This window comes from Strigops habroptila, chromosome 15, assembly GCF_004027225.2.
Source record: "Strigops habroptila isolate Jane chromosome 15, bStrHab1.2.pri, whole genome shotgun sequence".
NCBI classification, from domain to species: domain Eukaryota; kingdom Metazoa; phylum Chordata; class Aves; order Psittaciformes; family Psittacidae; genus Strigops; species Strigops habroptila.
In genome coordinates, this window is record NC_044291.2 from 2,256,508 (window position 1) to 2,278,420 (window position 21,913).

General features: G+C 39.3%; 1 protein-coding gene across 9 annotated transcripts in view; it reads right to left on the reverse strand.

Moving 5' to 3' along the window:
• The window catches only part of TTLL11 (tubulin tyrosine ligase like 11), a 64,183-nt gene that overhangs the window by 22,854 nt on the left and 19,416 nt on the right, over positions 1-21,913 (reverse strand). For 7 of the 9 annotated variants that reach the window (XR_003994541.1, XR_003994540.1, XM_030507493.1 and 4 more), the window contains 2 exons: positions 11,934-12,038; positions 1,387-1,644 (listed from right to left, as the gene is read on the reverse strand). Coding sequence is in view for 7 of the 9 variants with exons in the window: in XM_030507493.1 (XP_030363353.1) it covers positions 1,387-1,644; positions 11,934-12,038 (363 nt within the window). In the remaining 2 variants the exon portion in view is untranslated. The remainder of the gene's footprint in view (positions 1-1,386; positions 1,645-11,933; positions 12,039-21,913) is intronic. The other 2 variants (XM_030507495.2, XM_030507496.2) reach the window with 1 other exon arrangement.

Consider the following 21,913-nt stretch of genomic DNA (forward strand, 5'->3'; position numbering starts at 1 on the left):
TCTTACTCTTTAATAGCATAAGGAGAGCTCCCTTAAAACAAAGTTAAGGTCTGGTAGATAGTCCTAAAGAAATCTTAGGCAGAACCCAAGCAAGGACTAGAGCCACCATCAGTGTTTCAGCTACTTTCTATAATGAAGACATTATTGAAGGGAACAGATTTTGATTAGCTAAAATTTGAGTGGATAGTCTCTGCCACCACTTGCCCACACATGTGCACATACACACAAAATCACACTTGTGTGCCATTTGCTTCTTGAAAAGTGATACAAAACACATCTTAGAATCATGACCTTATTTCCAAAACGAGTAGTAATGTCAGCATTTAGAGAAGGGCCATAGAGTTGGTATAGATCCTCTGGGACACGTAAAATATTTGCCAATATTAAAAGGTTCAATTTAACATGCATTAAGGAACTGCAAACACTATTTCATTGAGATACAGCAATTTATTTTCGTATTTTTAAAATGTTGGCATTTACTCTGTGTTCCTCTTATGAGTGCCAAATTAAGGCTGGACCAAACAATAGAAAATACAGAATTGGAAACAATCCTGAACTGGTCTATGGGAAGAGCAGATGCCTTCAGTCATTTTCTATATATCGTAATTTGTATAAATCAAATTGTTTATATTCATTCCTGAATGCTAAATGCATCTGCATAGAAACAGGATCTGTATTTTAAGAGCACATCTGCTGCTGATGATTTCTTTTGTCGTTGTCAGTGAAAGACAGAAAATGAGATATTTGCACCATGACTGACTAGAACAGATCTATCCATAAAAAACAATGAAAAGAAAACCCTCGCAAATAAAAACTATGTGGAAAAAATAAATTGAGTTCCTTGCCATTGCAAGTTGCAATTTCACAATGCAAATCCTTAGTGCACAATGCAGCAGCAACTGGCATTTGGAAATCCTTTCGGGTGGCCTGGGGCAGATGGCTGTGCCCCACAGCCAACAGGACCAGATGAAGTGACCCAGTTTCAGTTGTCACTTTCTCACACTGGTATTCCTACAGTTTGCTGCAACATGACATGTTGACAAAGACCGTAAACAGTATCTCCCACAGTATCACTGATCTGCTGTGGAATAAAGACCCAGGTTCCTACTAGACACAGCTTCCTAGGTCAGGTATTTGGGGAGTTCGGAATGATAAAAATGTGTCTATTTTATTAAAAAATACGCAATGGTTCACTGGAACTTGTGGGGAAAAGTTTCTTTAGAAGGCATTACTCAACCTGCAACTAAACGTGTACACTGGTAGGGCCTGCTTTTACTCAGCAGAACTGAAGGTAAGCACAGGGGCAGCAGTGCTATCCCACAGGATCTGTTTGTAACTTCTTGACTACATTTAAGCAATTCCTAAAGAAGCCTTCACCTTACTGACCTTATAAATGTCCGGAAACCTGTTGGCCCCAGCTTTGTTGTCCCTTTCACACCAAGAAATCGGATAAACAACGCAGCCACTCTGTCCACAAGCCGTAGGTAGTTAAACTGCTTCGCGTACTTGGGAAACACTTGCTTGAGACACAGGGAGGGGAGGTCAGGCTCCAGCGTCCTGGTGGTCTCGTGTTCCGGGCCATCTGCTGGTCCTATGTCCAACAGCTCTTCATTTGCTTCCGACACGTGCTCCAAAGTCTGACACCTGCAGCACACAAAATAATTGTACCTTATGTTAACCGTACTCTGACAAGAGTCAATATTCTTTCTGATTTCATTTTTTTATTTAATCATGAGATTTTTACAATCATAAAAAGCCAAGAACAAATATTAAGGTTCCCTAAGGCAGAAATCATGTTTTAGGAGTTCAAGGGATAATGAGACCACCCTCTGATGCCCAATATTAAGCCTAGAAATATGATTGACAAAGAGATGCCCCACCATTACCAGGTTAATTGTGCGAGCTACCAGTAACTCATAATTCCCCCTGAAAAGCCTGGAGCTGGGCACCATCACATCATTTTTGTGTAAGTTTGGAAATTTTATCTTTTATACTAAGCCTCTCCTTTATCAAAATCTTGGGTTTGCCACCCCAAGAAGGTAAGAGTGGGTGCCCAGTCATTGCAACACCACACAGTCACCTTGACCCTGTGTGGTTCCCTCTATACCCTTGGCTATTGTGTCCTAGGAAGAGGTCATCAGTTTTCTACACAGGTATTAAATTGCAACACATTCTAGCTGTGTGCCTTCTGGGCATTGCCCAAGCTGTACAAACAGATGGAAAACATTACCAGGGTTCAGAAACTCAGGGGGATGACTACCAATCCAGCTACCAGATGACATAAATGAGTATTTTTTTAAAAGATGGCTGATTTTAGAACCTCAAATTAGGACAATTTAAGACATTACATTTGATGTGACTGTTCAGTGCTTCCTGAAAATCATATTCCTTCAATTTGTTTCACCTAAAACATTCCAAAACTGAAACACTGGTAACAAGATATGCCTGCATGATTTCCTTACAATTCCCTTTCCTATAGAAACATTTATAGTGCATTCTCTGATGAAGACATTTCAGCTTATCTTTAGTAACAGAAAGCCCGGGCGGACATCAGATTGCATTGCTCCTTTCTGCATCCCTGATCTGGAACAATATTTTTCTCTCATCACCTTTTTATTAGTTCTCAACAAAAATCAGGCCCCACCAGGTTGTTTTTATCTAAAAGAGCAGAAGATTGGTTTTAGTCCCCATAGTTAAACACTAGAAGCCACACGTTTCAACCTCCCCCTATAACTTATTGTTCTTCTCAATGTAGATCCCTTGTGATGCTGTAGAATATCCCTATTCTTTTCAGAAGGTCCTTACAGCCTCACAGAAGGTAACAGGCTAACTTCTTCCCCAGAGACAAGGAACCACCAGGTAATACCAGTGTGTTACTATCAGCATTAAACAAATTCAGGTATGTAGAAAAAGATGAGTTTCATGGAATTGCATGGAACATTTAATGGGAAATGTTTAGAGATTGTAATAATCTAAGACTAAACTTATTTCCCAACAATGATTAGAAGCCTTTACCTTCTCTGATAAATACAGTACAAAAAGTTCAGTAAGATGTATTTGCAGAGAAGAAACTGTAATGATACATTCAGAAGCAATACGGTTCACATAAATGCATACTGGCATTACTCAGGAGACAATTTCTGGGCAATCCCATTATTTTGTCTTCAAATCCTCTGTGCATCCTGTCAAAATACATTATTTCATCTTCACTGTTGTTGCCAAATTCCCTAAATAAAGCTGATCGAGATAATGGTGTTCCAAAATAGATGTTACATGTTTATTCAGCATGACATAGTTTTACTTCTTTGTCTGTGTTTGACATACCCAGATAAAATTAAAGATTGCTATTTTCCTAAGTTCAGGAAGTCTGAGAGCTGATGGTAATTATCTGGCACACACATAAGCATATGCGGGTTTCCATTTTCTTTCCAGTCATTTTTCTAAGTACCCATCATGGAGAATAAGTATAATTCACACTAGGTAGTAAAAAAATTAGTGCTTTTACTCCATTGATCTTTTGTGTTCCTGAGCAGATTTAGTGTCCTTCAGCAAGTTCTGTTCCAGCAGGGGATAACAATCAACACGGTTATTATCCACCCACAGCACTGGAGAAGTTATCAAGTCAAATCTCCAGTAAATCTGTACCTTTGACTCTGGTTGCAAAGGCAGCAGATTTCCTTAGCCCTCTCGCAGCCATCCTGTAGTCACTCATCCAAAACCAATATCCCCATGGATTTGTAGACTTTCTTTTATACTAAATTTCCCTGAAAGACATTAAACCATTGTCACACTGCGTTCCCTTTTAGTATGGAATACTTCAAAGTTATACCTTGAACTTCTAGTGAAAAGAAATGTATGGCAAGCGCAAGACAAAGGGCTCTTACAGGAAAAAAAGAAGTGGGAATTGCAAGGAAAACAATAAAGTTTTAATTAGTATGAAATAAATTGTGATGTCTAATTTCTAAAAGACATTTTTGGAGCCAGGTTTTCAACCCTGCTTGAACCTGGCCTCTGAACTCACTCTCACCTCCAGATGTCACCTTCAAATGGCAGCGGGTCACCATCCACTGCAGCATCCCCCGAACTGTGACCACACATGCAACTGCTCGACAGACCTGAGGCTGGAAGCATCTCCCTGCACCAAATGCCAGCTCCAAGCTTATTTAGAGGCACTTTGAATATTAGCAGCCATTGGAAGAGCTCTTTGTAAAAAGCAGCCACATTTATGTTCACTGATGTTGAATATCTATAAATGTGATCACTTTTGACATAAAAGGCTTTAAAAAGTCTTTAAAGAATAAATACAGATCTTGAGTAGTGCTTTGATAATGTTCCTCTTTGCTGCAGATAACAAAGTAGGAAAAGAATGTTATTTCTGTCATTAGTCAAGTAAAGTTTAAAGCACTAAGTTCTTAGTTTTGGGTTTTTCTCATGTAAGATTGGATGGTGGTTTCACTGCCGTCAAGTACCCTCTAGCTGCCAAAACTGAGAGTACATACAGCCAAGAAACAATAAGCATGCAGGCTTCTATTTTTAATCTCAAAAGGTCTGTTCATTAACTTAAAAATTCAAATCTTCAGCCAGTTGAACCAGACCTTGCCCAAATGCGAAACCTTGTCCTCAAGAGGAGAGAAGGTTATGTTCTTTGTAATGTGACTCTCATTCTAATGACGCCTGGAAGCCCCAAGCCCTTTCTCGTTCTAAATTCCAGTGGTTTAGATTGTACATTATTCATTCATCATTAATGTTTTCAGTTTAATAAAATACAAAGCTTTGCTTTAAAAGACGCAAGCAGAGCTGAGGAAATTTCATTGTATTTCATTTCTTACAGAAAATGCTGAAGAGATTATTAAAGGGATCAGCTTCAGACAAATTAATTATAGCCCCAGTGCTCTTTGGTGCCTGTGCTGCCCATCATGGGAGGCTGGAGTGTTGCTTATCCACTCCATGATACTGAGGCCAAGGTTTGACTTGGGAAACAACTACTCTCACCACAGCCTTAATCTGCAAATCTGTCCTTCCTTCACAAATCCATACCTCTTTCATGGAATGGTTTGGGTTGAAGGGACCTTAAAGCTCATCCAGCTCCAACCCCTGCCACGGGCAGGGACACCTTCCACTAGAGCAGGTTGCTCCAAGCCCCTGTGTCCAACCTGGCCTTGAACACTGCCAGGGATGGGGCAGCCACAGCTCCTCTGGGCACCCTGTGTCAGCGCCTCAGCACCCCCAGAGGACTTTTTGCTGAAGTAACAGTCCCTGGAACTTCTAAGGAAGTACAATAGTTTAAAAGAGGGCAGGTTTCAGCCTTTCATGTGAAATGGCCACGAAGAGAACACCCAAACCAAATACTCTGGACACATTAGTGCTGGAAGCCACAAAAGACTCGTCTTCCTGATTGAGGGGGAACAGACACAATTCCAATGGACACAAGTCAAATTATTAAGCAGGATTATATATTATGGTCAAAGAAACATTATTGTTGAACGTAAGAAAGCAGAGGCTCTAAATTACCACCTAGAACTTCCTTCTTCCCTTTCTATGGAGAAAAGCCTACAACTGCCTTTGAGGTCATGGATAAAAACTCAAAACCAGCAACCCTTTTCAAACTTTTGCTGAAATAGCTCTTAAAAACATGTTTCTTATTAGAAAGGTGTTTTAAAAATAAAACCAGCTTTTCTGTACCCTACTGCATGTCTCATTCCTTTCCACTTATACATTGGGAAAGTCTATAAAATATTTAAATCACAACAAAACTTTAATTTAATCTTTATTGCCAAATCTTGTACTTCCATTAAGTAAAAAAAAAGAGAATATACTACTTAATTTGCTTTTACAGGTTATTGCTTTTATAATGATTCGTTTTCTTTCTTTAGCCTAGTCCCTACCCCCAAGATTTTCTTAAGCTTAATTTCCTAACGCACATATAATTTAATCATGATTTGGATTAAAGTGAAAGATATCTGTTGCAATTTTAACAGAACTCTCACTTTCCAAAACAAACCTGCACAAGAGCTTGTCCCTATCTGTAAAACTGAATTGATAGACTTGCCTATTCTGCAGACTCACCTTAACTGCAAGCTCTTACACTGACTGTATTCAGACTATAACTCTCCACTGCTACCACAGCCACTACTTCAATAAAAGTTTATTTCCTGTAGATCTATGGGCACACACGTATGCACCAAATCTCCACGTAGTCTCAGCACGACTCATTACGAAAAGCTGCTTAGCTCAGGGATATAACAGCCAGACTCAGGATCTATAAAGCCCGGATTTGACTGTGAGCTGCACATTTTTGCAAGGGAACAGTGCACATCCTATTTTTTGCCCTAGTGCTGGCTAAATGACGCTCACTTGCAATGCATCATTACATTTTCTGCTGTGTTTCACTGCCATCTGCCATCGCCACACCATAAGGGTGAGGCGCATGACAACTCCCCAAGCATCACGCAGTCCAAGGCCACTATGAGCACTGGCAGTACAGCTACAAGAAGTAGAAACACAGCTCGAGGTCCAGCAACAGTGCAAATGCAAAGGGGGATTTTCACCTCCATTTCTACCATTAACTCATTGGTCAGTTGGAAAAGAGAGTTCACCTTTTTGTGATATTACCTTTCAGATTCAAAGAGTTGCTGAAAACTCCTACGCATATTTACCATCCAGTTACTTCTCACTCTAGAAAGTGACTTCCAAGTCACATCTTATTCACTGTCTCATTCAGGGTTTCACCTTGTGAGTCTGGGTACAACACCCAGGGTTCTCATGGCCCTAGTCTCCCTGAACGCCTTGCAAAATGTCTGGTGACAGTGCAGTTGTGGGGAAGGGGTCAGAAAATCCAAACCTCCAGCAAGAGACTCTTGCACTGGTTCCCTCCATTAGCTCCTCTCTCACGGGATTCCCAACAGGCACGGGCAGGAGGAGCAAGCTGAGCCCCACACTTCAGAGCTGCTCCTTAGAATTAATTGTTTTGACTGACACAGCTGAGTCAGGCTAAATGAATGAAAGGTCAAACATAAGGTAATGCTTCTGTTGCTGTACAGAATAAAAGCAAAGCTTCATTTACATACTAATGTCTGACCTCGATATATTAATTTCTCTCATTCTGCAGCTCATGACAGATCTCGCTCTTTAGAAATAATTAACTGTGGAGAAAATATTAACTGCATCTTTAAAAAAGAATTTAAATTTTAATAAAGCTTATGGAAATGACATCTAAGACTACTTATCTTTTATACATGATTACTAATTTATTAATGTTTCCTCCATCTATGGTTTATCCCTTTCATTCTGACCAGCCTTAATCTTTATGCAAATACAAGTTGCTGAGGGACAAACAAATCTGCAACTACTAATTAAAGGCTTCAAAAATCACAGCATTTTGTCTACTTGTATATAAAACTTAGCTGTCGAGTTGAGAGTAGAATTGGGTAAGAATTGCAATATTAATATTTTCAGGAATGCTCTCTTGGTGTATTTAACATTTAGGGCATTGCTAGAAGTATAAATTAAGCAATTTTGGTATCAGCTGACAACTGCTTACCTAATAAAAGAAAATATTATGTTCTGGGTTCTGAAGCTATAATTATTCCCTCAGCTGAGCCTCTATTCTCAAAGCAAGGACTATGTTAACATAGTTAAAAACAGAGAATAATTTGCATGACAAATGTATCTATCCACCCATTTATCACCACAGTCTATGGACCTCCCAAGAAACAGGTATGTCTTTGTTACTGGGGTGTGGAGGTATGAAATATGTTTGTGTGCTCATTTCACGGAAATAAATCATTTAGGAAACTAAGTCAAAGCCAGAGCAGTGGCTCTGCATTATCAACCATTCATGAATTTTCTCTTATGAACTAATCCCTAATGCACAGAGACTTCCAGCCCTCACAGTATGTGACAACAAGAAGTGTCATAGTTTGACGGCGTCTTGTGTGAATAATCAGCATCTTTTGTTTTGTACTGGCCACTTGTGAGTTTCATCGAAGAAACAGAATATTCATCTCCTTTTCACCCTCTGGCAAAGTAAAAACCATCAATAGGCATCTCCTCCTTTCGATATAATAATAAAGTTGCACAAAGATAAAAGTATTAAAGGAAGATTAAACCCCAGAGAGTAAAGAGATTTGGGATGTTAGAAGCACTATTGCTCTTACGTATAGTTTATTCAACATTTGGAGAATGCTTTGAGGTAGTCAAAGCAACCACAGTAGAGTCCATATTTCAAAGAGCAGAATCAATCGCATTAGAAATAAGGATTGGTAATCACCATCTTGTTGGCAGACAACTAACTTCCCATCATACAAAACACAGCTTGAAAACGCAGCAGCTGCCCTGTCTCCTGGAAGCAGTTTCCATCTCTCTCCAATAAAAAAGCATCCATATCTCAAGAGAAATAAAGTAGATAATCACATCACTTAGATTTTAACCTCATTGTGAGCATGACCACGTCTAACTTTGCCTGCACTTTCAAAGCCTAACGTTGCATTCACCCTGGAAGGGTGAAAGAAATGGAGCCCACTAAGTTTGTTTCTGCAAGTTGGCAAACACATTTTAGGTGACTCCAAGGACAAATTAACAATGCACTCCATCGCCTCGCCATTTGCTTAACAAAAGCAAAATAATTTATCAGATTCTTGAAGAAGTTAAATCCAAGCCCCTGCAGTCTGTCATCTACAATCCCAGCAGCTCCCATGCCCAGCCATCTGCTCATTGCAGGCTTTCCATTTGCCATCCCAGAAGCATTATTTGTTTACCACGTATCATACTCTAAGCTCCACAGACATCAGTCCTCTTTCAGGGAAGGATGGTTCGCTGCTTCTTCAGACTGAGTGGATTTCTTATAAAAACAAACACTTCTCATTAAATAGCTTTTGAAAGAAAACAGGAGACTCTGCAAGTCTGACGCCTTAACACATTGTTAATGAATGTCTGCAAGATGTTCAAACGTAGTGTGGATCCTGACTTGCTCCACACCAAGGACACAAAGTGATGGATGAGAATATTTCTGACGTTTTCATATCATATGCAGAGAAGACTAGAGCCTCCACTTCAAACCCAGAACCTAAGACAAGCTCATGTGCTGTCCTACACATTCTGCCTGTGAAGAAATGAAGTATGCATGAGGAAACATGTCCGACAGCCACACAAGCAATGACACACTTACTGCAGTTGTCAACAAGTACTATTCAAGGACTAACACTTCCCTTTCAAAGGAGTTGTACAGAGCTCTCCTGGCTGAATCATCATGGATCAGAGGATGGTGCATGGATCTGAGAAACGTGTATGAAAAGAAGCGTTTAGGTTTTCAACAAGACTATTACACAAATCAGAAGTCAGAAAGTGTTCATTCCCTTGTATTTTAAACTAAAGCTCAATCCAATAAACCATTTCAAACTTGATCTCCAAAACTGTAAGTGCTCAACAGTGATACTGTGATTAAATCTAGTTTCATTAAACTCCTACCTTACTAGGTGATGACAGGAATCAGTGCAGCAGCACACCATGGAGAGAAGGGACATCCTTTGGAGATACAAAGCAGATACTGCACACCTGGGATGAACATCTAACTGCATGTAATAGTTGCACTTGAGCTCTGGTTTTATTTCTATTAAACTCCCTAATACATAGTTTAAATCACTGAAGAAATGCATTTGAGGAGTCTCAGATGCAATGTGCTGAAAAAAAGTTATTTCCTAATTATTAATTGAGATTCTTTCTTTCCAACTTTCTCTTTTTAAGAATAATGGTAATATCAGTCTGCATCAGCTAAAGATTTATTACTTTTAATGTAACAGCAGCAGTGAATGCTCATGCTATTACCTGTCATCTATTCTGAGTGCTGCAGGAAATACAGCATTACTACAATGAAATAATGGATAAGCAATGCAAAACCTGCGTTGAAAGACTTTGTTTCACTGTAGCAAAGAATTATTATAGAACAAAGATCATTACATATTGTCCCCAATACTTTAGTTTTGTGGAGGTAGCTTTTATTATTCCTAGTAGATTTATTTGTGTTCACTATTTGCTTTTAAGGTACTTATGTGCCTCATTATTCCTCCAGAGTTCCCTTTGTTTCTTTAGAAAAGCATGCCATAAAAATAGTAATACAGGATACTGCAAAGGCAAATCAGTTGTAAAGCCTGATGATATACTGAAACCAACATTAGACCACCAAGTGCCTCACAGTAGAAGAGGAAAAAAACCTGAACCCCATGAATTTCTTCCCATGCGGAAATTATTCTTAGAAAGCAGTCATGATTATGGTAGGATAGAAAAAGAGCTTTACCCTGTCATCCAACAGAGTAGGAAGCAACAGTGCAATTGCTTTTTATCAGCAGTAATCCTCCTATTAAAGCAGGTGAATTTTACACACACAAAATAACACCACTGGTGATTACGCTCCTGTTAAGTCATGTGGCTTTATGCTTTCCTTCTGTGGCAACTGGGTGCCAGGCAATTTATGGCTTTCTCATTTTTCAGAGACTAGAGACCAATTATTACTTAAAAATCAGCCAGTCATCTTTCTTGCTAAAAGATGAGTGGCAGCAGAAGTTAAATTATAGAGAACATCACTGCCCCCAATACATTCATTTCTGTCGCTCTGCCACTGTAAGAATTTACAGCAGATAGATATAATCTCTTTGAAGGGAGATCAAGTCATAGAAAGTACAAGCCTAGTTTTAAATAGAATTTTAATTTTAATGAAAGCTTCAGGGAATGATGTTTATGCTGCTTATCTTTCATACCTGGTGATTAAGTTAATTTATACTTAATGGAAGAGGATATTTCTAATCCCCAGACAGGCTCAACATCTGTCTGTGACTATGTTTTTGGAAGCCTTAAGCTGCTTGTGATTGATGTAATAAACCCAGGATCCTGCAGAACTAACACCTGAAGGATATCTGTGAGAGGGAAAATGGGTTTTTTTCCTGCTCAATGCTTGTGCTTAACTCAAACCAAAATTCCAAGCACTTCATTTTGCTGTCCCTTTAAAACCTGCTTTGCACTCCCTCGCCATTAGTGTGTGAGTACAAACAAGGGAATAAGCAAACAGTTCTCAGACATAGTTATGATCTAATATTCACACTCATTATGTGCAGTATCTGAGAACACAGAACTTTCTGATGGCCTGAAGCTAATGAGAGTAATAAAGCTCCTGAAAAAAATCAGAGCAATAATCTCCATTTTTCCTTCACTTCTCATTCCATTCCATGTAAGACCAAATGTTACCAAAATAAATGCCTGCATTTACCCTATAGTTACAGCAGGGAAAAAAAATCTTGAAAAGTAAACATCTTGCCAGGAAAAGAGATCATTGTCAACTCTGTCCCGACAAATCACAGTATTCCTCTAGAAGACAAAAAACCACACACCAAAAAATGGTATTTCCAGCTGTGATGTATATCCATGTTATTTTCAAGTGATGCTCTTCCAGGGAGGAAAGCAGCTACCAGAGATTATTACAAAGCAGTCCATCAATACTATCACACACTGGAAAAATCCACTGAAGTCACAAGCAACACAGAATGGAGGACCTAGAATGGAAGTCAAGTAGCAGAAGAAAAACAAAACCCCAAAACTGCTTCATCTAAAACTGTTTCTGAAAAGGGATAAGTCTCCCTGGAACAACTTGCATTTACACATTAACCAGTAACACCAGGAACATGTTAAAGCAGTGCAGTAATATTTAAACTCCGATACTGTATCAAGTGTCTTGGAAGAATGTCTGACATGCATCGCTATCATTTCCTCAGGCCTAAAATCCCTTTGTTATATTAAAAATACCCTCAAACACCTTATTAACGCTATATCTTTCTATTAAATTGTGAGTATAAATTATAGATCTTTCTCCCCAGTAAAGCGGCGGAACACTGTGAACACGAGCAGCACAAGCTGGACCCATTCCATGGCTCTGTTCTCTGACATACTTGTTCCGCAGCCGCTGACTGGGTCCATCCTGGCACAGGTGACTGCCCTGATGGCCGGGGAACAGGCAGCACAGACAGTTGCTCAGGCAAGGCAAGGCTCCAGATCTGGAACAGCGAACACATGTGTAATGTAGCACCACACCAACCCACGTACAAAGCACGGAACAGTGAATGCACTTAAACACAGAATCACAAGAAAGCACAGCGAAGTTCACTTTCACAAGTTAGGAACATGCATTTAAACTCTGGCATTTCTGGTCACTGAATTCATCTAAGGAACAAGTTCCAGTTAAGTGTCCACGTGGAAAAGTTGAGTTAACAGGAACTTCTTGCATTTCCCTATTCTATCAGGTTTTGTCTCAATGAATCTACTGTACTCACGTCCTCCTGTCTTCTTCTAACATACTTATTAAGGAATCATCAAGCCTCTGATCCCTCTTGGTTTAGTATTTCTTGAAGGTATTTGCTTTTACATCACATTTCGATATCCCACTTCAGGGTTTATTTGGGTAAAGAAAAATCTAGTGATTCTTTATTTTACTTTAAAGGATGAAAAAGAATTGAGATCTCAGCAATTTCAGCTGCATGCGAAAATGAGCAAAATGAAATCTGCAATGAGAAAAGGATCTTTTCTATCTCCCTCCAATATCTTAACAGCTTTACTCAAAGCCTTTTAGAAATAAGAGGGCTTTTTCAAATCGGAAGAAACTCAATTAATGTTAGAATTGAGCTGCCTTTTTTCAGTGCTCTCCCCAAACCATATATCCGAGCCAGTGAAACCTGCCAGCTGAGACACACGTTGCAGCCAAAGAAAGGTACCATCAGTTACTTCAGCCTGCCGTAAGAAAGGAATGGAGAATGTTTTGTTCAAACTAACAGTTCCAAACTTGGTGTTACAGTGCAGAGAATTAATGGTTTGCATCGAATGAAAATACAGAAATGAACTGTGTCATTTCTTATAATGACATGGGGTAATTAGATCATTCAATCTGCTCTGTAACTCACAGCTGTACCAACATTGACAACTATTTGCTACAAGTTTTCCCATTCTGAACCCTGACATCTCAATACACCACAAAAAAATAACTCTTAGAAGGCATTTGCATGTATGAATTTTCCACTGGTGTTAAGGGATATAATCCATGCATTAGCATTCATTTATTCCATTTTACTGTTACCTTAATAAAACACTGTTATGTGGCCCAGGAGCCCTACTCCACAGGAATTTGTTTCTTTTATTAGGAAAGTGATGTACTTTAGTATGCCCTTGGCTGATCGATTTGTTATAACATCTTCCTGGTTGCATGAAATCTTATTTTTTTTTAAATCAATTTGTTCGTGGGTTGTGCCATCCCTGAGAGAACATAAAGTACATACTGCAGCTCAGCAGCCACCTGAAGAACTTAGCAATATTAACTGGAAACCAAGACAAAGTATTCAAGGCTCACCCCACAGATTTCATGCTATCAAAGCCATCACAGTTGTTCGTAGTTTTAGGTACACATAACATACAGATTGTAAAGATGGCAAGGAAACAAGTAAGAAAAGAGATTTCTATACTATGCACAAATACACACATAGGCATGCTGTATATACAGACATATATACAAATACACAGTAGATACACTACAATTTATAGTAAATACCTATTACTGAAGTTCACATTATAAACCAACTGGAAAAATTAATTTAAAAGTGGAGTTGCATGGAGCTGTTGGAGCGAGGCCAGAGGAGGCCACGGAGATGCTGCAGGGGCTGGAGCAGCTCTGCTCTGGAGCCAGGCTGAGAGAGCTGGGCTGGGGCAGCCTGGAGAAGAGAAGGCTCCTGAAGGGGAGACCTTAGAGCAGCTCCAGGGCCTAAAGGGGCTCCAGGAAACCTGGAGAGGGGCTTTGGACAAGGGCCTGTAGGGACAGGACAAGGGGAATGGCTTCAACCTGCCAGAGGGGAGATTGAGATGAGCTCTTAGGCAGAAGCTCTTCCCTGTGAGGGTGGTGCTACTACTCCTGCAGTAAGTCAAGATATTACCCAAAAACTAGATTACGGTAACAAGCTGCAGGGTGAGTAGAGGTGAACATTATTTTGCTGATAGCAGAAACTCAGCTCCAATGATTAGCATATTGAAGTGTCAGGCAAAAAACGATTTACACTCGAGCCTAACTACTAATCACCTTCCCTGTATGAACATGCAAATTCAGTGAACCCACTTGGACAGAGAAGGCACACACAGTTGTTGCCTCTGCCCCATACTTAGAGAGAAAAAAAGCAGCTTTAACTTCAAACCACAACAGCTTTCTTGTATTGAAAATGAAGGAGGAAACTATAGCAAATGCAAAGAAAGAAGATGTGGTACTATCTCTTAAAAATGTACTTTAAAAAAACGAAGAGGTTTTCTTAACAAAGGAAGCAACTGCTCATTTTCCTCCTCCTCTTTGCACTAGACAGGCTGAGATTAATGCAGTCAAGCAGAGGAAGAGTGGAGATGGCATTTGTAGAATGTGTCCAGAAAACAGAATAAACTTTCTTTCCCTATATGAGAAACAAATTAGATTTCAATCAAATCGATTTTATAAGCAGAAAGTTACTTCCTTATGTAGAGTGGTGCTGGACAGCCTGGTTTCCAGTTAGACGGCACATTACGCCATGTTCTCCTCTGCCCTGCTGCTCTCTTCAGTGGATTCACCAGGCACAAATACGTTTGTTTAGCTTTTACTACACGACAGGTTTTCAACTCAAGAGTTAGTTCAGATTAACACCCTTTGACAAAATGTACTGCACTTGCAGAGCTGGATGGATGCCTGGATCACTGAGGCAGAGAAACCCAAAACAATCCGAGACAAGTACTGAAAATTAGCTGGAAATTAAGCCCTTGTTCAACACAAAAACACAAACCTTTTTCAGGCTGAAGAGATGTCAGCCTTAAAGAGTACATACAAGAAGCCCTGAATAGGGGAAATAACACCTAAGAACATCAAGGACTTCTCTACCATACTATTTTTGCAAGCCAGTTTACCACTGACGTAAAAGGAAAAGGTGAATGGCCATAACAACTCCAGTAATTTCACCCTCTCAAAGGTAGAGAGGGCTAACTCCACAAAACACTTAAGTATGCACTTAAGTACTTTATGAATAAGGTGAAAATTGCTATTTTTTTTTATACCCTATTCAATGTAAATTGAGCAAATTTCTGACCACGCTTAATGTGAATTTTCACTGGTTTGAGCTGAAGCTTGCCATCAGCAATGGCTGGATACAGCAAACATCTGTATGCAGCAAATCTCCCAGGGATGCTTTGAAGTATTCCTGAGTTTATGCTTAAAGAAAAACAAAACCAAACCAACACAAAAGCAGCTTACTCTGTTAGAATTCAGTCAAAGCAGGAGCACACACCAAAGGAGCTCCAGCATTTATGCTGTCAGATACAGAAGGAGGCTTGATCAGCTGCCAGTGCTGCGAAGCCTTTGTATTGCAGCTCGGTGAAGTCAATGGGATGCCTCTTGCCCCAGTCATTATTACCGGCTATGAGGGATGCAAAATACAGCATGCCTTAAGGCACACTCTGTTACCACTCAGACTCACTTATAGTCTCTATTAAATAACTGAATTCAAAGATGTATTTAGACCCACTGCCTCCACATTCATTTTTATGCTATTTGGAAGGAGACTAAGCAGCCACCCCATTTTATTCCTGACCTCCCTTCTCTTCGAGCAAACCTTGAAGATTACAGCAACTTTTGTGGCTGCACTACAAAGACTTAAGGAAAGTGAAATATTCTGATAAAACCTTCCTTGTTGCTGGAGTTTATCACAAAGGTTTTCATTTAATACTCCTAAGAAGAAAAAAAGCAGAAAGACTTCTTAATGATCAACACAGATATTCACACAGTATCACGTTCTAAGAGACGTAATTGCTATAGCACGTTTTGATATATTAGGATGTTTAGAAAGTTCAGATCTTATGGAAACACTCTTGACAGGTCACATTCCTCGGTTTATTTCCAATCCTTCCTCTATTGCTCACTAGAATTCGTAAAGAGCAAAAAGAAAGAGATGTCAATGAAAGTGTAATTAGATTAGCTGCATCTCGAAACATCGTGATTCAGGTCTAATTGGACAAACTGGAGATTTGATAACATAAAACCAGACTTGGGTCCACACTGGAGCGAGGGGAACTGCAGCACACCAGTTACTGCAGAAGCACATGACTGCTTTGGACCAATTCATTTCACGAGGCTGAAAATGAAACCTTTATGCAGCCCATATAAATTATTCAGCCCATATCAATTCTTGTCCATTAACACTTCTAAATTACCTGGGCCTGCCATCAACTTGCTTGCTTAGTACATTGTAAGCACTTCCAGCTGTCCCTCAATATGGGGTCATTTCAAAAGATGCTAAATAAGACTGAATCCACTCTTTATGTGGAAGTTTAAATACAGTCTTTACATTCAAGATGTTGCTGCTTAGAATACAATATACAAGCAAACACAGACCATCCTGCAAAACTGGACTATGAGTAACAGCTCTTTTTGCAGTGGTAAAGGTTAAAATGGGATAACTATACATTAGTCTGTTGTCAAGCACGGGGTCATTTAGTGCCATGTTTGTGTGCATCCCAATGATATTCCATAAGTTCTCCATTTTATTAGCAAAGGACTGTAAAAATGAGAAGATGATGATAACATCAAAGAATGACACTAAGAAAAATCCTTTTTAAAATCCTAACATCCCGAATATTTAAAGAGCACACCGTGCACCATATATATTCTGTAATGTATAGAAAATGCAATGACTCTACACACTGTATGGGAGAAAGTAAAAGATAAAGAGATCACTAATGACAATTAGGTTGGCAAAACGTGAGGAATGCTTTGCAACCCTTAGCAACCACCAGGGATATTTACTGAAGAACATAGAATCAGACCTAGAGTTTTCCAGAGAAGAAAACTGAAGCTTTTCTGTGATATTTTTATGTATCAACAATACCAATACAGTACCAAAACCTGACCTCAGACACTACTAAACATAATAACAGGTCATATCCTGAATGCTGTTAGTTTAGAAAGACTGGCAGTGCATGGGAGAAGCAAGACATCGTCCTCTCTTCACAGAATGAAAATGGTAACAGAAGGAAAACGTTTTGTCTAAAGGTCACTGAGTAAAACTGGCTGAATCAGGAACAGAAAATGCATCTTTTATGTCCTAGTCCAGAGTTATTTTCACAAAACCAACTTCCCCTGTAATGGTTTGATAAATGTTGAAGTGAATTACTGAATTCCTGCTGTATCTATGGGATATGGTTTTAGCTATTTCTGAAGAAACATTATTATTGCTCATGTATTTATGCGTTTGTAGTCAATTAAAACATTTCAGATCACAAGCCACTTATGAACTAGAAGATCTGACCTTTCTATCAGCAGATTTTATTTTCTTTTCTATGTTAGAACTGCTGCCACAGCACACTCAAATTATTTGCTACTGTTCTGCATCCTCTATTCTATTCTCTATTGTATTAAACACTCTTGTGGTACTTTCCTCTAAGTGGCTCTTAAAACCAACATAGATCTGTTCTGTGAGTCAAGCACTACCAGATCCTTCCTTTCCCTTCATGGAGGGACATCTCACATTGCAATCTGTAGAATTTCCGACAGGGTCTGTCCTAATCAATACAAGAAAGGTTAAAAGCTCTTAAAGATGAAGAAGATAATTGGAAAAGCAAGAACAGAGAGCAAAGACCAAGGCACCTGTAACATTTGCTTCACAGAACTGAACGGAGTAGCTGAAGCTAGTTCTTCCTGAGCAGGATGAGAAATAGCAGTAGAAATAAATACTCTCCAACTACACAAAAACATTTCAATAAGCTGAACTGAAGTAACATTGACAAACATCACATTTAAAAGTCTCCTTCACATGTCTAACTCATCAAAAGCCGCATGGGCTAATGTAACAGACAAGAATTGATTCTGAAGTTGGCAGATTGCCTGATGAAGGAATAAACCAAAAAGCCCTCTAGGAAAGAGAAAGGGTCTAATTCAGTGTGCTTTCAAAAGGCTTTGGCAGAATGATCCTGAATATGAATGCTGGGTCATTTTGACTAATGGAGAAAAAAATTGTGTAAGCCTCCAAAATGAACCACAGTAGAAAGATCAATCTCAAGAAAGCCACACATATGAGTTTATACACTCTTGGGTAGAAATAAGGCTTGGAATGAAGAGGTGGTGCTTGAGAAGCATTTGAATAGCTGGAAACCTGACCAGACTTGCAAGTGAGAGCAAAGGGATACAGGAATCAACCTAAAGCTCTAGCAGTCAGCTCACAAAGTCAATTAGCAAATGGAAACCAAAATACTGATACTGCCATAGCCAGCTTTAGTACGTGCTTATTTTTCTAAGCACTAAACTCACCCTGTATAATGCAAAAGGCACTGACAACCCTGAGTAATGAATCCCTGTGGAACACAGTACAGTTACTCACAGAAGCGGAAACTAAGATACATTACAACATTATTTTCTGATCAGCGATAGCTGCAACAGCAGTATTCTCCCATTCAGTCTCTCCATATGTTTGTGCACTGAGTTTCCGACCCTCTTAAACAACCCCTGTCACACAATCATAACCTTAGAATATGTATAGTGAGATAAACACAGTAATCAATGGCAAGAATGACTTTATCATCATCAAAATCTAGGATAATCATACACTCGAGACATCTTTGCAAAGTATATTTTCATATTTCCATTAAACATGACACAAACATCAGGGGAGCTTATGAAATTGAATAAAAAAAGTCTCTGGAAACTAAATGGAATGCAGCTGCACAGGTTATTTCCTGACCTTTTTCCCCTTCTTCAAGGAAAGAACCCTAACCCTAACCTTCTTTAAGGAAGTACAAAATTGCTTCTCAGTATCATGAAATGAAGAATAGCATTTGGATTTGGAAAATGTCTTTGAAACATACGAAGAGAAACACTGAAGGGCTTGTTTAAATAAAGACCCACATTCCTCTTGCAGTTTAGCAGAGGAGGTTAGACCCACTGGTCACTAGCACAGCAGGAGACATCTCGTAAGGAAGCTGCTACTTTAATGTAAGTTACATTTCAGGAGGAAACTACTTAAGTAGAATGTCCAGAAATTCATTAATGTTTTCATTTAATACTCATCACATTATCCTCCTAGAAACTATTAATTTTGTGCTAAATCAGAGAAAGAGATCATTTAAGTGAGATAGATGTGTAGTCCACACAGTAGGAAAAAGGAACCATCTTGTTTTGTGCAAGAAAAGAGTAAGATCTTCTGTGAAGTAAGTTCTGCAAAACCTTGACTGGAATTTCTTCCTAACTACATAACACTTCGAGATAAAGAGTCAAACTGACACACATTAATATTTACAGGGTGCTCTCTGTTCAGAGTGACATTCGCCAGTGTTTGGCTGCTGATCTTGCAAAACTTTGAGAGAGACCACATTGGGGTTCTTCCTGCTCAGAGAATGAGTTAATCACACTTGACATTTGCTGGAGCCACAGACTCCAGAGAAGAGAATCGTATCTGACATATTTTTAAAAGAAGGAAAAAATAATCAGAACATCACAAATTTCAAGGCTGACTTCAAATAGAGAAGTGATATGTACAGCCAATAGCACCCAAGGAAAGATAAACTAGCAATGAAATGGAATACCGTAACAGGTAATAAACCAAAAGCACTCAGTTTTGTGGGCACAATGACTTGATTGGTTTTGTAATAGCCATAGATTAAATTACATTTCATTTCCAAAGTGTTTCAGTTCTTTCTTCTGTCAACGGCTATTTCAGTGCTGAATAAAAGTCATTATATCACTTAAGGGCTGCAGCTTCTTCATCTCTAGCAAGGAAAAAGCAGATTTTATTCCATGAGCAACTCATATTTCTAATGACAAGCGTGTCATAATACTAAGCTTTCTTTGTCAAAAGAATAAAATGCTTACTTTCTGTCTTGAAATATGTAAGAAACTAGGCATGTGAATGCAAGAGATCACACTGGGACACACAGTAAACAACAGCAACACACATACAAAGAAGTCTTATAATGCTAATTAATCCAGCGATAAATAAACTCGGGCACAAACATTCCTTACAGGAAAGCAGGTCATTAGCATTGATGAGATGATATAAATGATCTTCCTAAGACGTTTAGAGCAGACCCGCTCCAAATGATACTCACGCCTTGCAATTATACCACCAAACACATTACATCTACCATCCAGTAGAGAATATACAGCATTTGCATACAAGTCTGAGATTCCTTTTCGCTCCTCAAATCTAATGGAATTTTAAAAAGAATTAATTGCTAATAATTAAACACCAAAACTAAAACCTTTTACTACTACAAAGAGTCAAAATCAGGCACAAACCCCCAGAAGTTTGTGAAGCCTTTTAAAATGGATTTTCTGTCGGAGGTGCAACGTCAACAATGATTTGCATCAGTGATTATCTTAATTAAACTGCTGTTTACATAAGTAACCTTGATTTACTTTAAACGTTGTTCGGTGTCATTAGACCACTCATTTAATCGTGCACGTTTCCTTTAGCTGAAGCCTCCTCCCACCTTCAGCAGGCTGTGAGCAGCACTCTGCTACAAGAAGTAAATCCAGAGCAAATTTAATCCTATACAAGCTTAAGTAAAGACCCACATTTCTCTTGCAGTTTAGCAGACAAGGTTAGACTCACTGGTCACTAGCACAGCAGGAGACATCTCCTAAAGAAGCTGCTGCTTACTGTAAGTTACACTAAAGGAGGAAAGTAGTTACTTGGGAGCTTTATACAAGTTTCTCTGTGGAAACATTACCAAGCATGGTTCAGCCCCTTACCCTGTACTAGATGTGACAAGGATTTCACTCCTCAAGCTGGGTGTAGCCAAGCTTCTGACCATGCTGAATACATACAGTGAAGGAACGTGTGCCACCCCTGCTATACATGATGCTTTGAGTATGTTAAGTAAAAAGAAAATACATTCCCTGACTCCCTTTTTCGACATTAGATTTCCCGCTGAAGGAGGAAAGCTCCCTCCTGATGCTGCAGTGACCAGCTGGCTCATCTGGTACTGAAAGTCTTCACTAGATCATAAATTTGAACCAAAAGAGCTGAAAAAAAAAAATCTAAGATGGCAAAAATATGATAATTCTGAAATGAGCAGTGGCAGATGTTCAGAACAGAAATCAAGATCAGTGGCCATCACTACCCCCTGAATTCACCTCGTAGTAATGCTACAATAAAGTAAGGTTTGCTTGATAATATTTACAGATTTACAGAGTTTAAAATTCCATCTTTCCAAGAAACAGCTCAGCCACAAATGACTGCTTGTTCCAGCATGTCATCAGCCTGGATGACTGCAATGATCTGCCCAAGGCTTAAAATCCATGAGAACAGCACTGCCACGCAAACAGAAGCAAAGAGTAGGTATCTTCCATATTATTTATTGTTTTCATTTCTGAATTATGAGTGAAACTTGAGTTCCAAATTAAGGATGCCTAAGGATAATAGGACTAGTCTAGAAACCAAAGCTACGGGTATAAAGGGCTCTACATTTCTTTTTATAACCATCCATCTTCAGCTGATTTCTTTTTTCTTTATTAAAGAAGAGCAAAACAGTCAAACAAAACACCCACCATGCAGTTGATGAGCTGCCCCCTTTCATTCCAAAGGGCTACGCAGGCTCTGCTTGGTCAGACAGAGCCAGGCACCACTCACCCCCTGGGTTACAGAATGGCTTGAAAACAGCCTAACAAAGTAACCCTCAGGGCCACTTTCATATCCTCCTGTTGAGGGGCTCCAAGGTGTTGACATACATCTTCACCCTGCAGAGCAGTGCATGGCTCCAGAGCTCTCTATTAATAGTTACTTGGAAACTCTGTCATCGGACTTTGGCTAAAATCATGCCAATGTAAAGGCTTTGGAAGCAACAAGGACATTAATGCAGCAAAGCAGGACATCAGTGTTTATCGGGATAC